The sequence below is a fragment of the Bos grunniens genome, chromosome 13 (genome assembly GCF_055505025.1).
Source record: "Bos grunniens cultivar Pamir isolate PY7600 chromosome 13, Bosgru_T2T1.0, whole genome shotgun sequence".
Classification (NCBI taxonomy): Eukaryota; Metazoa; Chordata; class Mammalia; order Artiodactyla; family Bovidae; genus Bos; species Bos grunniens.
In genome coordinates, this window is record NC_141177.1 from 43,880,885 (window position 1) to 43,894,220 (window position 13,336).

Consider the following 13,336-nt stretch of genomic DNA (forward strand, 5'->3'; position numbering starts at 1 on the left):
CCTATTATACAGAGTGAAGTAAGCCAGAAAGAAAAACACCAATATAGTATACTAATGCATATATATGGAATTTAGAAAGATGGTAACGATAACCCTGTATGCAAGACAGCCAAAGAGACACAGATGTATAGAACAGTCTTTTGGACTCTGTGGGAGAGGGAGAGGGCGGGATGATTCGGGAGAATGGCATTGAAACATGTATAATATCATATATGAAACGAATCGCCAGTCCAGGTTCGATGCAGGATACAGGATGCTTGGGGCTGGTGCACTGGGATGACCCAGAGGGATGGTATGGGGAGGGAGGTGGGAGGGGGTTCAGGATGGGGAACACGTGTATACCCATGGCGGATTCATGTTGATGTATGGCAAAACCAATACAATATTGTAAAGTAATTAGCCTCCAATTAAAATAAATAAATTTATATTTAAAAAATAAAATAAAAATATAAAAAAGAAGATATAACAATCACAAATATATTAATATATATCCTCAACATCAGAGCACCTAACTATGATAAGCAAATACTAACAGATCTGAAGGGAGAGATAGACAACAATACAATACTAGCAGGGGACTTCAATAGCTAACTTTCGACAATGGATAGACATCCAGAGAGGAAATCAACCAGGAAACATTAGGCTCAATGCACACGTTAGATAAAACTGACCTAACAAATGTGTACAGAACATCCCATCCAACAGCAGTAGAATAACACTGTTCTCAAGAACACATGGAACATTGTCCATGATACAAAATATGATAGATCACAAAATGAGTCTTAGCACATTCAGTCAGTTCAGTTCAGTCACTCAGTCGTGTCCGACTCTTTGCGATCCCATGAACTGCAGCATGCCAGGCCTCCCCGTCCATCACCAACTCCCGGAGTTCACTCAGACTCACGTCCATCGAGTCAGTGATGCCATCCAGCCATCTCATCCTCTGTCGTCCCCTTCTCCTCCTGCCCCCAATCCCTCCCAGCATCACAGTCTTTTCCAATGAGTCAACTCTTTGCATGAGGTGGCCAAAGTACTGGAGTTTCAGCTTCAGCATCATTCCTTCCAAAGAACACCCAGGACTGATCTCGTTTAGAATGGACTGGTTGGATCTCCTTGCAGTCCAAGGGACTCTCAAGAGTCTTCATTAAAAAGATTTAAATCACACCTAGTATCTTTCCCAACTACAGTGGTATTACCCTAGAAATTAATAGGAGGAAAGCTGAAAATTCACAAGTATATGAAAATTTAATATACTCCTGAACAACTAAGAGGTCAAAGAAGAAATCAAAAGGGAAATTAAAAAAAACCTTGAAACAAACAAAAGTGGAAATACAATAAACCAAAATTTACAGGATACTGCAAAAAGCAGTTCTAAGAAGTAAGTTTATAGTAGTAAATGCCTACATTAACAAAAAAAAAGGAAGATTTCAAATAAACAACCTAACTTTACAACCTTTAGAAAAAGACCAAATTAAGAAGCCCAAAATTAGCAGAAGGAAGAAATTAACAAAGAGCAGAGCAGAAATAAATGAAATAGAGACCAGAAAAGTAATCAAAAAGATCTGCAAAACTTAGAGCTGTATTTTTAGACAATAAACAAAATTGACAACCTGTTAGCTAGACTAAGAAAAAGAGAGAACACTCAAAATCTGAAATGGAAGAGTAGGTGTTAAAACTGATTTCATGGATACAAAGGATAAGAGATTACTATGATTAATTATACACCAACAAATTGGATAACCTAAAAGAAACAGACAAATTCCCAGAAACAGATAAGCTACCCAGACTGAATCAGGAGTTGTTAATCAAGGGATACAAATTTCAGGTATAAGATGAATAAGTTCTGGGCATCTACTGTACAGCATGATGATTACAGCTAATAACACTGTATTATATACCTAGGAGTGGTTAAGAGGTAGATCTTAAATGTTTTCACCACAAAAGAAAACGGTATTAATAATTTTGTAACATAATGGAGGTGCTGGCTCACGCTAAGGTGGTGATCATTTTGCAAGATAAGTACATCAGACTAACACACTGTATACCTTAATCTTACACAATGTCATATGTCAATTACATCTCAATAAAGCTGGAAAAATAAATACATAAATAAATGCCTTCTCTAAAAAACAAAGAACTGACTTAACTGGATGGGTACAGTGGGATCATTAAAAGCTTATTTGGGTCTGTATGAATCATTTTAACTATCAGGGCTTCTCAGGTGGTAAATGTCTTCTCAGGAGACTCAAGAGATGGGGGTTCGATCCCAGGGCTGGGAAGATCCCCTGGAGTAGGAAACGGCAACCCACTCTCTTATTCTTGCCTGGAAAATTCCACGGCCAGAGGAACCTGAAGGGCTACAGTCCGTGTGGCTGCAGAGTCGGACGCGACTCAGCACATACGCACACACACACACACACACACACACACACAGTTTTTGACTCATCGTGTAAGACGTGGTTTTTCAAAATGGTGCTGCTGGGCCCAAATGCTTCCTGACCCTTCCTTCTGTCACTAGCCCGGAGCCAAAGGTCAAATGACAATATTTGAACAAACGTCCTTAAAAGACAACACATAAACCTAAATATGACAAAAAAAAAAAAATGAAGTCTTTCAATGCAGAAGAAACAACTATCATGCACTAGTACATCTGAATCTAATTTTTAAGGCTGGTTCTCACCTGAAACTAAACCTCTATGAACATCTAAACTCATCTTATTCTTTTTTTTAAGATGTTAATTTTTTTTTTTAAATGTGGACCATTTTTAGTCTTTATTGAATTTGTTACAATACTGCTTGTTTTATGTTTTGGTTTTTTGGCCACAAGACATATGGGATCTTAAGTCCCCAACTAGGGATTGAATCTGCATCTCCTGTACTGGAAGGTGAAGCCTTAACCACTGGACCACCAGGGAAAGCCCCCATCCTGGCCTTCTTCCGATGTGTCTTCTTCCATCATATAGATCAATGTTTCACCACCTGGACTGCATAAGGGAAGTATACGGGGAGCGTTTTCAAGATACTGACGTGCTCTACCCCCAAAAGATTGATTTCATTGTTCTGACTGCAACCTGGCATCAGGAATTTTTTTCTGAGATAGAATTCACGTTCTGAAACTGAGGGTAATAATCCGTTAAATCCATCACACCCGGGGCGCGGCATCACTGATTAAGCTCACCTTAACTGTTGCTATCTATACAAATGACTTGCACATCTGCCAAGAGGCACATAGCCCAAATGATAAGATGTTTGCCCAAGTTGTTTTCCAGGAACTTGGAGTCAGCTGTGTCTAGTTCAGGCTTGAACCTGTTAAGACTGAGCATCTGGGAGGGCCTCGTAAAACCTGAAAAACCTAGAGCGGGAACCCTGGGGAAGCGGGTGACGTCATGGCTCCAAGGATGTTCCTCGAACCGGGACCAGGGCTGCCCTCCTCTCACCCCTCTCCCGGGTGGGCCCCAGGTGAGTTATCATGCACCTCACACACGACAGCGTGATTCTCCTCGTCTTGGGCCTCGATGAGCTCAGCCAGGAAGTACTCGCCATACGTCTCCTTCAGGATGGTGTCATGGTGCAGGAATATTGGTATGAGGTCATCGTGATCTTCCACCCTGTCAAAGGAAAGGCCTAAATCAGTGTTGGTTCCTCCATCTGCTCCTTTGACCCTGTCTTAAATGCCAGGGATAGAGCAACACACCCAAGAAATGGACTTACATCGTAATGGGGGGAATAGACAAGAATGTAACAAAGAAGTCTCCTGGAACATTTCAAAGTGCGACCAATTGCTTTGGGATGGAGAATGAGGGGGCCAAGGGGTCAGGGATGGGACACCTGAGTGAGACCCGAATGGAGAGATGGGGAGGAAGCTATGTCGAAACCTGGAGGTGGGCTGTACCAGGCAGAAGGGACACGCTCACTGGCTGGGTGCAGACGCAGGCGCAGCATCACTCGTGAGCCAAAGGACAGGAAGATGGGCGCAGCACCTCCCATGTGTGTTTCAAGGAGTACCGTTTCTACAACACTGCTCCCAGCACCCCCCTCCTCCCCTTAGAAGAAAACCATAATCTAAAAACACTTTTCTGCTATAAGGTCCCTCATGGATTATCACAGGTAAGACGTAAAGGTTCTGGGAATGACTATGATAAAGACTATTTCCTTCAAGGGGCCCATGGTGCCCTTTGCTCCTGAGATGCCTACTTCCATGGAGGAGGAGATGCTGGTTTGCAGGTAACGAAGCTCTGCTCCCTACCCTGGGCACAACTACCTCAAGCCTCCTTCCCACGACTGCCTATCATGACCTTGACCCGCAGTGTGGGCAGGGATGGGAGACCCAAGAACCAAGTTTATGGCAGCACAGTGGTGCTGGCCCTTGGCTTTCATTTTGCTGCCATATTACATGTTTGTTTCTTCTTTGTAGCAGATTCTTGATTATGCTATTTTATATATATATATATATATATATATATAGAGAGAGAGAGAGAGAGAGAGAGAGAGAGAGAGAGGGAGGGAGAGAGATTAACGCTATTCTAGTTTTCCTGTCTAGGGTGTTATACATTTTCCTGGTCCTTTTCTTTTAAAAATGTTCCATATTTGTATTGCTTTTCTCATATAACTGATTTGGCTACCAGCCTTTATCCCCCCTCTTCTTTCATTACTCTGCCATCTCATGGGGCTTCTCAGGTGACACTAGTGGTAAAGAATCCACCTGCCAATGTAAGAGACATAAGAGATGCAGGTTTGATCCCTGGGTTGGGAAGATATCCCACTCTAACTTCTAGTATGTTCTTTTTGATGTTACTAGCAGCTCCATCTAATGAATGGCAAAGACTCTCCCCTTGACCAGACTCTGACCCGGGACACTTGAAGTCTCTTCTTGACTAATTCTGAGCCCTGGCCTGAATATCTGAACAAATACTAGCAGTTACTAAGGACGGCTCAAGGCCACATCCCTAGGATGATGTGAGACTGCCTTAAAGTGCCTGCCTGAACAAGCTCAGGTTGCCAGGAGAATTTCCAGCTTGTTCCAGCCCACACCTGTGGTTACCCTGTCTCCCAACATCTGCAGGAGGGCAGGAGCCTGGCTTCTACACTCAAACGAGTCTCATAGAGGCTCTCTCATTTTCACTCTCTCATTTTCTCTTTTTAAAAATTTTTGATAAAGCCCATTTTATTTCATTAAACTACAGATTGATATTAATAGGCATATATCCTTTTGCCTGGAATGACTTCTATTTGCTTCTATAGGTTAATTGATGTTCATTAGATATGATCACAAGCATACTACACAGTATTTTATGTTTCAACAGATTTTAAATTACATTGTAGCTAATATATATCTATTATTGTATGTAACGTATTATTTCTACTACCTTGAAGTTCATAGCATATAATTGCTTTGTTTTAGTCAAATATCTAATACAGCAGAGTAGTTCACTTGCTGACAACACCAGATAATAATTTTCTCAGTCATAATTGCTATTCCCATGGATGGAGGAGCCTGGTAGGCTGCAGTTCATGGGGTCGCTAGAGTCGGACACGACTGAGCGACTTCACTTTCACTTTTCACTTTCATGCATTGCAGAAGGAAATGGCAACCCACTCCAGTGTTCTTGCCTGGAGAATCCCAGGGAGGGGAAGCCTGGTTGGCTGCCGTCTATGGGGTCGCACAGAATTGGACACGACTGAAGCGACGCAGCAGCAGCAGCAGCATTACAAGAAAATACCAATATATTGATTCTAAATAAGAACTTAAAGAATAAGATCACCGCCTGAATTTAAATTTCAGTCTTTTTTCCTTTGGGTCTTCTGTGCAGTTTTCTTCTTTTCTTAGATACTGCATAATTTGTCATTATAAAAAAATCTTTTTAGAATAAAAACATTTCTATGAGAAACAATCACCATAACATTAAATTGCTTTATTTTACTCCAACTATTAGCTGTAATGCAATTTTAAAATATAATTTTTCTTGATCTGTATCTCTATGAAGTATCTCTACAATACCCTCAGAATTCAAATTATTACAGTTTGAATTTTTAAAAGATGATGCAGATTTCAGTTTTCTTGTGAGATTTTGATAATGTTACTTGATTCTTCCTTTTATTCTCCATTGTTGATATAAGCAGACTGTCTGCCCGTTCTGTAAATCACAATATATAATCGAAAGAATAACTCTTGGATCCAGTGCTTTAAATTCCTCCAGGATAAACTAATCACATAAATTCCAGATTTTTTTCTCCCTCCCTTCCTTCCTTCCTTTCCTCCCTTCCTTCATGTAGTATTTTCACTTCAGAAGGCCCAGTCACCTCTATACAAATGAAAGCTGAGTTTGGTCCACCCTGGACCACACTCCCAATGGAGTTCCCTCCCAGTGGTTATTTAGGATTAAAATCTGTCCTTACCAGAGTCCTGCTTTGTTTGACCTTTGACGTCTGCACACCCTGGAGCCCATAGCCCAGGGGCAACAGTGACAGCCAACGTGGAAGGGACTCCCCCCACCACAGGCACTGACTGCCCCGGGGGTGCCATCGCTAGGCATGTTTGCCAGGAGTGGCTATGTGGTCCGATGGGGGCCCTCTGGGGAGTGAACCCGCCCCAGCCCTCCAGCCTGCCTCTGACTCCCCTGCTGAGACTACTGCCCAGATCTCCTCACTGTGTGGCCTTGGGGGTCTCACCTACAAGACAGTAGAGACGAGGAGAGTCAGGGGATACAGTATGCAGACACAGGGAAGCCCTCATGGTTACTCTCTCGCAGGCATTCAGCCCCCGGCAGCATCTGCTATGGACGACTTCACATGCCACCCACCAACACCCCCTACCATCCGACACACTCTGAAACCCCTGCCGGCAACCTCCATCTGAGTGCCCAAGCCCTCTGCTGGGAGAGCCAAGAAGGCCCCACTGCATTCAGGACACCCCTCCCTTCCCCACACCACAGCCTGCAGAAGGGCGCTGCTAAGAGAGGTGGCTTTTGTCTGTAAACAGTCCTCAGTGATAGTACTTAAAAAAAAAAAGATTCTAGGCGAGAATAGACAACAAATCCATTTTCAAATATCTTGCCCAAAATTAAAGCCCCCACCAATATTTTTTTAAGAATTTAAAAAATATTGATTTATTATTTAGATTGTGCCGGGTCTTAGTTGCAGCATGTGAACTCTTAGTTGCGGCATGTGGGATCTAGTTCCCTGACCAGGGATTGAACCCGGGTCCCCCCGCATTGGAACTGCAAAATCTTTAATGCCTGGACCACCAGGGAAGTCCCAATATTAGTTTAGTTCAATTCAGTCACTCAGTTGTGTCTGACTCTTTGTGACCCCATGGACTGCAGCATGCCAGGCTTCCCTGTCCATCACCATCTCCTGGAGCTTGCTCAAACTCATGTCCATTAAGTCAGTGATGCCATCCAACCATCTCATCCTCTGTCGTCCCCTTCTACTCCTGCCTTCCACTTTCCCAGCATCAGGGTCTTTTCCAATGAGTCAGTTCTTCGCATAAGATGGCCAAAGTATTGGAGTTTCAGTTTCAACATCAGTCCTTCCAATGAATATTCAGGATTGATTTCCTTTAGGATGGACTGGTTGGATCTCCTTGAAGTCCAAGGGACTCTCAAGAGTCTTCTCCAACACCACAGTTCAAAACCATCAATTCTTCAGTGCTCAGCTTTCTTTATAGTCCAACTCTCACATCCATACATGACTATTGGAAAAACCATAGCTTTGACTAGATGGACTTTTGTCTACAAAGTAATGTCTCTGCTTTTTAATATGCTGTCTAGGTTGGTCATAGCTTTTCTTCAAGAGGTAATTATTTTAAATTATGTGAAAGTAATTCAATATCCTAATTATTTTAAGAGAACAGAGACAGCTATCACTCAGAGAACTCCAAAATCAACTGTGTACCATGGGTTTTTATCCATATGATGGACACAAAAACACTACTTCGTGATATAAAAATCAAGAATAAAGGCTCAGAGAGACCCAGGGCCGAATGCCTAATCATGAGCCCTCAGCAGCCTGTGAACAAAGTGATCCATAATCACATCTCAGTACTTATTCTTCTGGGAAAAAGAAGAAAAAAACATCCAAGCTGTGGAGCTCCGAAGAGTCTCTCCCTTAAGCCCGTCCCCAAAATGTATAAAGAGGAACCTGCTCTGCAAGCATGTTCCTTGGGGTAATCGATGGTTTATGCTCTTGCATCAGCCCCAGTGCTAATGATAAGGTATGACATCAGCCTCTCGTAGTCTCAAATGGCATGTGACAAAGACTAGCCCCTTGGAAATAAGACACCCCAGCTACCGAAAACAACTCATTCAGGAAAGTGTTTAAATTTGTGCACTGCCTGCTCAGAAGGTAAAGACTCTGCCTGCAATGCAGGAGACCCGAGTTCGATCCCTGTGTCGAGAAGATCCTCTGGAGAAAGAAATGGTAACCTACTCCAGCATTCTCGCCTGGAGAATTCCATGGTCAGAGGAGCCTGGGAGGTTACAGTCCATGGGGTTTCAAAGAGTCAGACACAACTGAGCAACTTTCACTTTCACTTTGCCACTCAGATAGGAGGAAAGCCACTTCTCCTGGAGCCATTGGGCACAGCAGGGCCACGTGGCCAGCACCTCCATGACCCCCAGTGTTTAGGTGGTGATGACTCTGAAGGTTACAGTTGATCAACACAAAGTATTGACACACGGGGAAGACGCTGCCGAGTAAGCAGTAACCTTCCTTTACATCTTGCAGCCGTTATGAGGCTTGGAGTGGACGACGACCCCCATGCTATGGAACTAGTTACAGACTATTTTATTTTAACCTGTTTGGAGGAAACAAAAGGCCCTTCCCATAGAAACTGGTTTGATCCCTCAGGCCCCTAAATGCCCATCAGACTCTGAGAACCATGCCAGATGAAAGCAGGCTGGAATCCAAAGCTGAAGAAAATCAACAGCCTCTCAGGACACCTGGCTTGGGGTCCGGTGTCCCGGAAGCCCTGGAGAAGGCAAGGTGAAGGAGGACAGGGACCTGTGGGCTCTTGCTGGCTTCCTGGGAGGTGGGGAGGAGGAAGAACAGGCTCACTCCCCACCTCCTCCGTGTTAGCCAGGAGGGCTTTCAAGGAACAGCGTGATGCCAGACCCCAGGGCACTTGCCCAGCTGCTGGCATGGTCCCTTGGTGGCAGGTGGCTCCCTCAGCATCCTGATCCCTCTTCTGCAGCATCAAGTGTGGAAGAGAGCCCTCAGGAGGCTTCCCTGGACAGGGAGGTGCACGTTGTTTCCTTGCCAGCAAAGAAACCGCTGCGAACGAACGCATAGATGGAAAGCTCATGCTCATGGGCTGTAAACGACGGCTGCAGCCCACCTTTGTGTTCGGGATACTGGCACAGCTTCCTCTCTGCTGCCTGAAGGCATCTGCCACAGCCGGAGAGGATCTGCATGATTAGCGAGACTTGAGAATGTGCCATTGGAAAAGGGATTCTGATGTCACTTTAAACACCACAAATATTGTATTTCTTCAAGCCTGAGAGTGAGTGCATATATGTGTGTATGCAGAGGGGGTGTCCCTGGTGGCTCAGCGGGAAAGAACCCACCTGACAATGCAGGAGATGCACTTTTGATCCCCTGGAGGAGGAAATTGCAACCCACTCCAGTATTCTTGCCTGGAAATCCCATTCTTGCCGGGAAATCCCATGGACAGAGGAGCCTGGAGGGCTACAGTCCATGGGGTCACAAACAGCTGGACAAGACTGAGTGACTAAACAATATTCTTTAAGAAATCAGTGAAGACAGAAAAATTCAGAGAATCCAGTTTAGTGGTCGTGCTAAAGAATGCCGCGTATTTACTTAAACCAACCCCTAACACAACTGGTTTTAATTTGGAGTTGGAGAACCTACAGTAGCTGCCAACTTGGCACCCAGATTTTTCTTTTTATTCAGACGTGTGAAACAAAGCACCTTTTTCTTTCTAAGATCTCTTGTGACCTCTAGTGGTCTTCTCTCGGAGAATCAAATCCATCATTTCTAAACTGTATGATCCATTCAAAACTTTAAAATGGGTTTTGGAACCCTTTAGCCTCTGCTCATTGGAAAATGTCATAATTTTAACAAGTTGTGGAGGACTTCGGGATGACTTCAAAGCACATTTGGGCCAACTAGAGGCTCCTGAACTTCCACCACTGCGATCTGATCTACATTGGCACATCTCTGCTCCAGTTGGATTGTGAACCAAATTCTATCTGCTGGGTCACTTATCAGGACCCAGGAAGACCAGTGGGGAAATTCCAAACTGCCCCACATATTCTTTTTGAATCCTTTAGTATATTTATCACTCAAACATCAGAATGTTTATTTACATGAAATTGCTTAGAAGTCAAGCTTAAGTGGATTCCTAAAAAATCATGAGACTATCAAACGCTTAATAAAAATAACTGCTTTAAAAGGTGAAAAGTTAGCATTTTAAAAACACCAATCTTAAAAGTCCTAATTTTTTCATCTATTTTAAATAGCAATAATGCTGACCTAACTTAATTTCTGTTATTAGCAAAAAAAAGCAGTATTATATTAAGGAAACTTTAAGTTACTTTCAGTTCAGTTCAATTCAGTCACTCAGTCATGTCCGACTCTTTGCGACCCCATGAATCGCAGCACGCCAGGCCTCCCTGTCCATCACCAACTCCTGGAGTTCACCCAAACTCATGTCCATCAAGTCGGTGATGCCATCCAGCCATCTCATCCTCTGTTGTCCCCTTCTCCTCCTGCCCCCAATCCCTCCCAGTAGTGATTTCATGTAGCATATTTGGCATCTATCGACCTGGGGAGTTCCTCTTTCAGTATCCTATCATTTTGCCTTTTCATACTGTTCATGGGGTTCTCAAGGCAAGAATACTGAAGTGGTTTGCCATTCCCTTCTCCGGTGGACCACATTCTGTCAGACCTCTCCACCATGACCTATCCGTCTTGGGTGTAAGTTTCTTTACAACCCTGATTGACGGCACGATTATAATCCTTACCTTGGTAAGTACTCTCCCAACCCCGTGAGGACTTGAAAAAGGTAGGTTTCTTCCCAGAAAGCCCATTTCAACAGTTTCTACATCTGAGAACATCTCAAATCCACCAGCAGTGATGAATCAAGTCCATGATAGGTAATAAAGGTGTGTCTAGAAGCAGCTGTGCTTTCCTTCATATTTCATACAAAATACAGAACAGTAACTGTGATCATTAGTTTCTAAGTAGAAGGGGACACTACAGCACAATACAGATGAGTCAAAGAAATGGGACTGGGGATGATCACATCAGTATGCTGGCTCTGAATATGTTGCTAGGTAAACAGCAGAAGTATAATCATATCCCCAAACCCTTCACTGGTTTGTTATCTTAAGGATTGTGTTCTTCACTATTAATTATCAGTGCAAGTAACAACAGATGATACAGATGTCAGAAAATAAATGTAGGGGAAACGAGAAATGAGGCAGCCTAAGTGGATGCGTGGCCGCACCCATCTGACTCCAAAATGGTTTTTTCCTGCATCATTAAGGAGGGAGCTTGTCCACATGAGTGCTGTTTCCAGATATCTGAAGAACTACGCCTGCAGGTGTCAAAACTCGAATTGGGACACTGTGGAGGGAGGACCTCCTAAGCTGTGCCACCGCCCCCACCTGCAAGCAAAAACACTAATTCTAACGACACCATAACTGCCTCTACATTTCAGTGCTACCCCCCAAATTCTCTTCTTATAAGCATCCCTCCCTCTCTACAAAGAACGCCCTGTCATCTCTTGGCCACCAGGACCACGTTCCTCTCGTGAACTACTTTTGGCAGATTTTCTGGACAGCTCACTCTCAGAGGGAGGCTAAATAAGCAAGACCTCAGGGAAAAGGGGAAATGGGAGGTTTAGTTCAGGCCGAGGGGAAGGTTGGCGTTCGTAACATTCAAGTTTGCAAGAGTAAAAGGAAGAAAGGAAGAAGGAGGTGGGAAGACGAGAACTGGGGAGACCAGCTCCTGACCCCCAGTTCCCGTGTGCTCCTAGGAGCCAGCGCTGGGCGGGGCACACCCTACAGCGGGCTTCTCGAGCCACCTGCGTCCTGAAGTGGCAGAAGCCGCATCACTGAGTTAGCCAAGATGCCACTTACTTTTTACACAATGGAAGAAACAGGTGATTTTTCTCCCCCATAATTCATTTATTTTGTAACTGGATGTTTTTACCTCTTAATCTCCCTCGCTTACTCCACTCATTCCCCACCCCCGCCAAACAAACACCAGAAACAGGGGATTTTGAGATAGGCAGCTTCCGTACATGTCAACGTCAGCATAGATTTATCTATAATTTTCCATTATAATAACGTCTTGATGAATATCTATGTCAAAAAAACATAAGCTTTAAAATTCCCCAAGGAAATAACAATTTGCACAATCCAAATTCCATATACTTTTCGTATACATTTTAAGAGAATTCAGAGTGTGGAGGTTTGGGGAGACTGGAAGAGGCATGGAAGCCCTGAGCCCTTCCCCACATCCTGCCTTGTGCATTTCGTCCATCAGCTGACATTTCTTTAATGGATATAGAATTATTCAATTATTACCATCTTTACAATGAGTGTAGGTAGTTTGTGTTTTTCAGGGAATAGGAAACATTTTAGATGATTATATTTATCTAAACAATTCAGATAAGCATTTTATCTAAATTGTTGAATTTATAGAATTGAATCTTTTCAGTGTCTGTAAAATTAAGTTTACAGTGAAAAGTTAAAGTTACTCAGTTGTGTCTGACTCTTTGCTACCCCACGGACTCTACAGTCCATGGAATTCTCTAGGCCAGAATACTGGTGTGGGTGGCCTCTCCCTTCTCCAGGGGATCTTCCCAACCCAGGGATCGAACCCAGGTCTCCTGCACTGCAGGCAGATTCTTTACCAACTGAGCTATCAGGGAAGCCCCTCAATGTCTGTAGGATCTGTACTAATATCACTTCTTTCAATCCTGCTATTGGTAGTAAGTCTACTCTCCTTTTCTTTTTGCTTGATAAGTTTGGCTAGGAGTTCATCAGTTTTATTCATCTCATCTGTGTCTTTTAAAATGCCAAATCCAACGGTCTCTTTTTTGTAATCAAATTATTTGATCTCCCTACAAATTATTTGATTTGCCACTTTAAGAGTCTTTGACTTCTGTGACTCTCTTCCAATTTTCTTTATTATTGTTAAGAGTTTCATCTTTCAAAATTCTGCTCTAATTCTCTGCTTTTTACTTTAAAATACCCCCCTAAACTAGACCATCTCTTTTGTTCTCACGATCTCCTCAAACTCTCTCCTCTACATATAGCACTATTATTTTTACCTTTGGTTAATGAATCCACCAGTTCAGATCAGTTGC

The 13,336-nt window shown here is 43.3% G+C and overlaps 1 protein-coding gene across 1 annotated transcript in view; it reads right to left on the reverse strand.

The window, feature by feature from the left end:
• Positions 1-13,336, reverse strand: part of CFAP61 (cilia and flagella associated protein 61) — a 247,955-nt gene that overhangs the window by 211,235 nt on the left and 23,384 nt on the right. Inside the window, 1 exon segment of the mRNA XM_086333756.1 lies at positions 3,476-3,608. Within this exon segment, the coding sequence (XP_086189882.1) occupies positions 3,476-3,608 (133 nt within the window).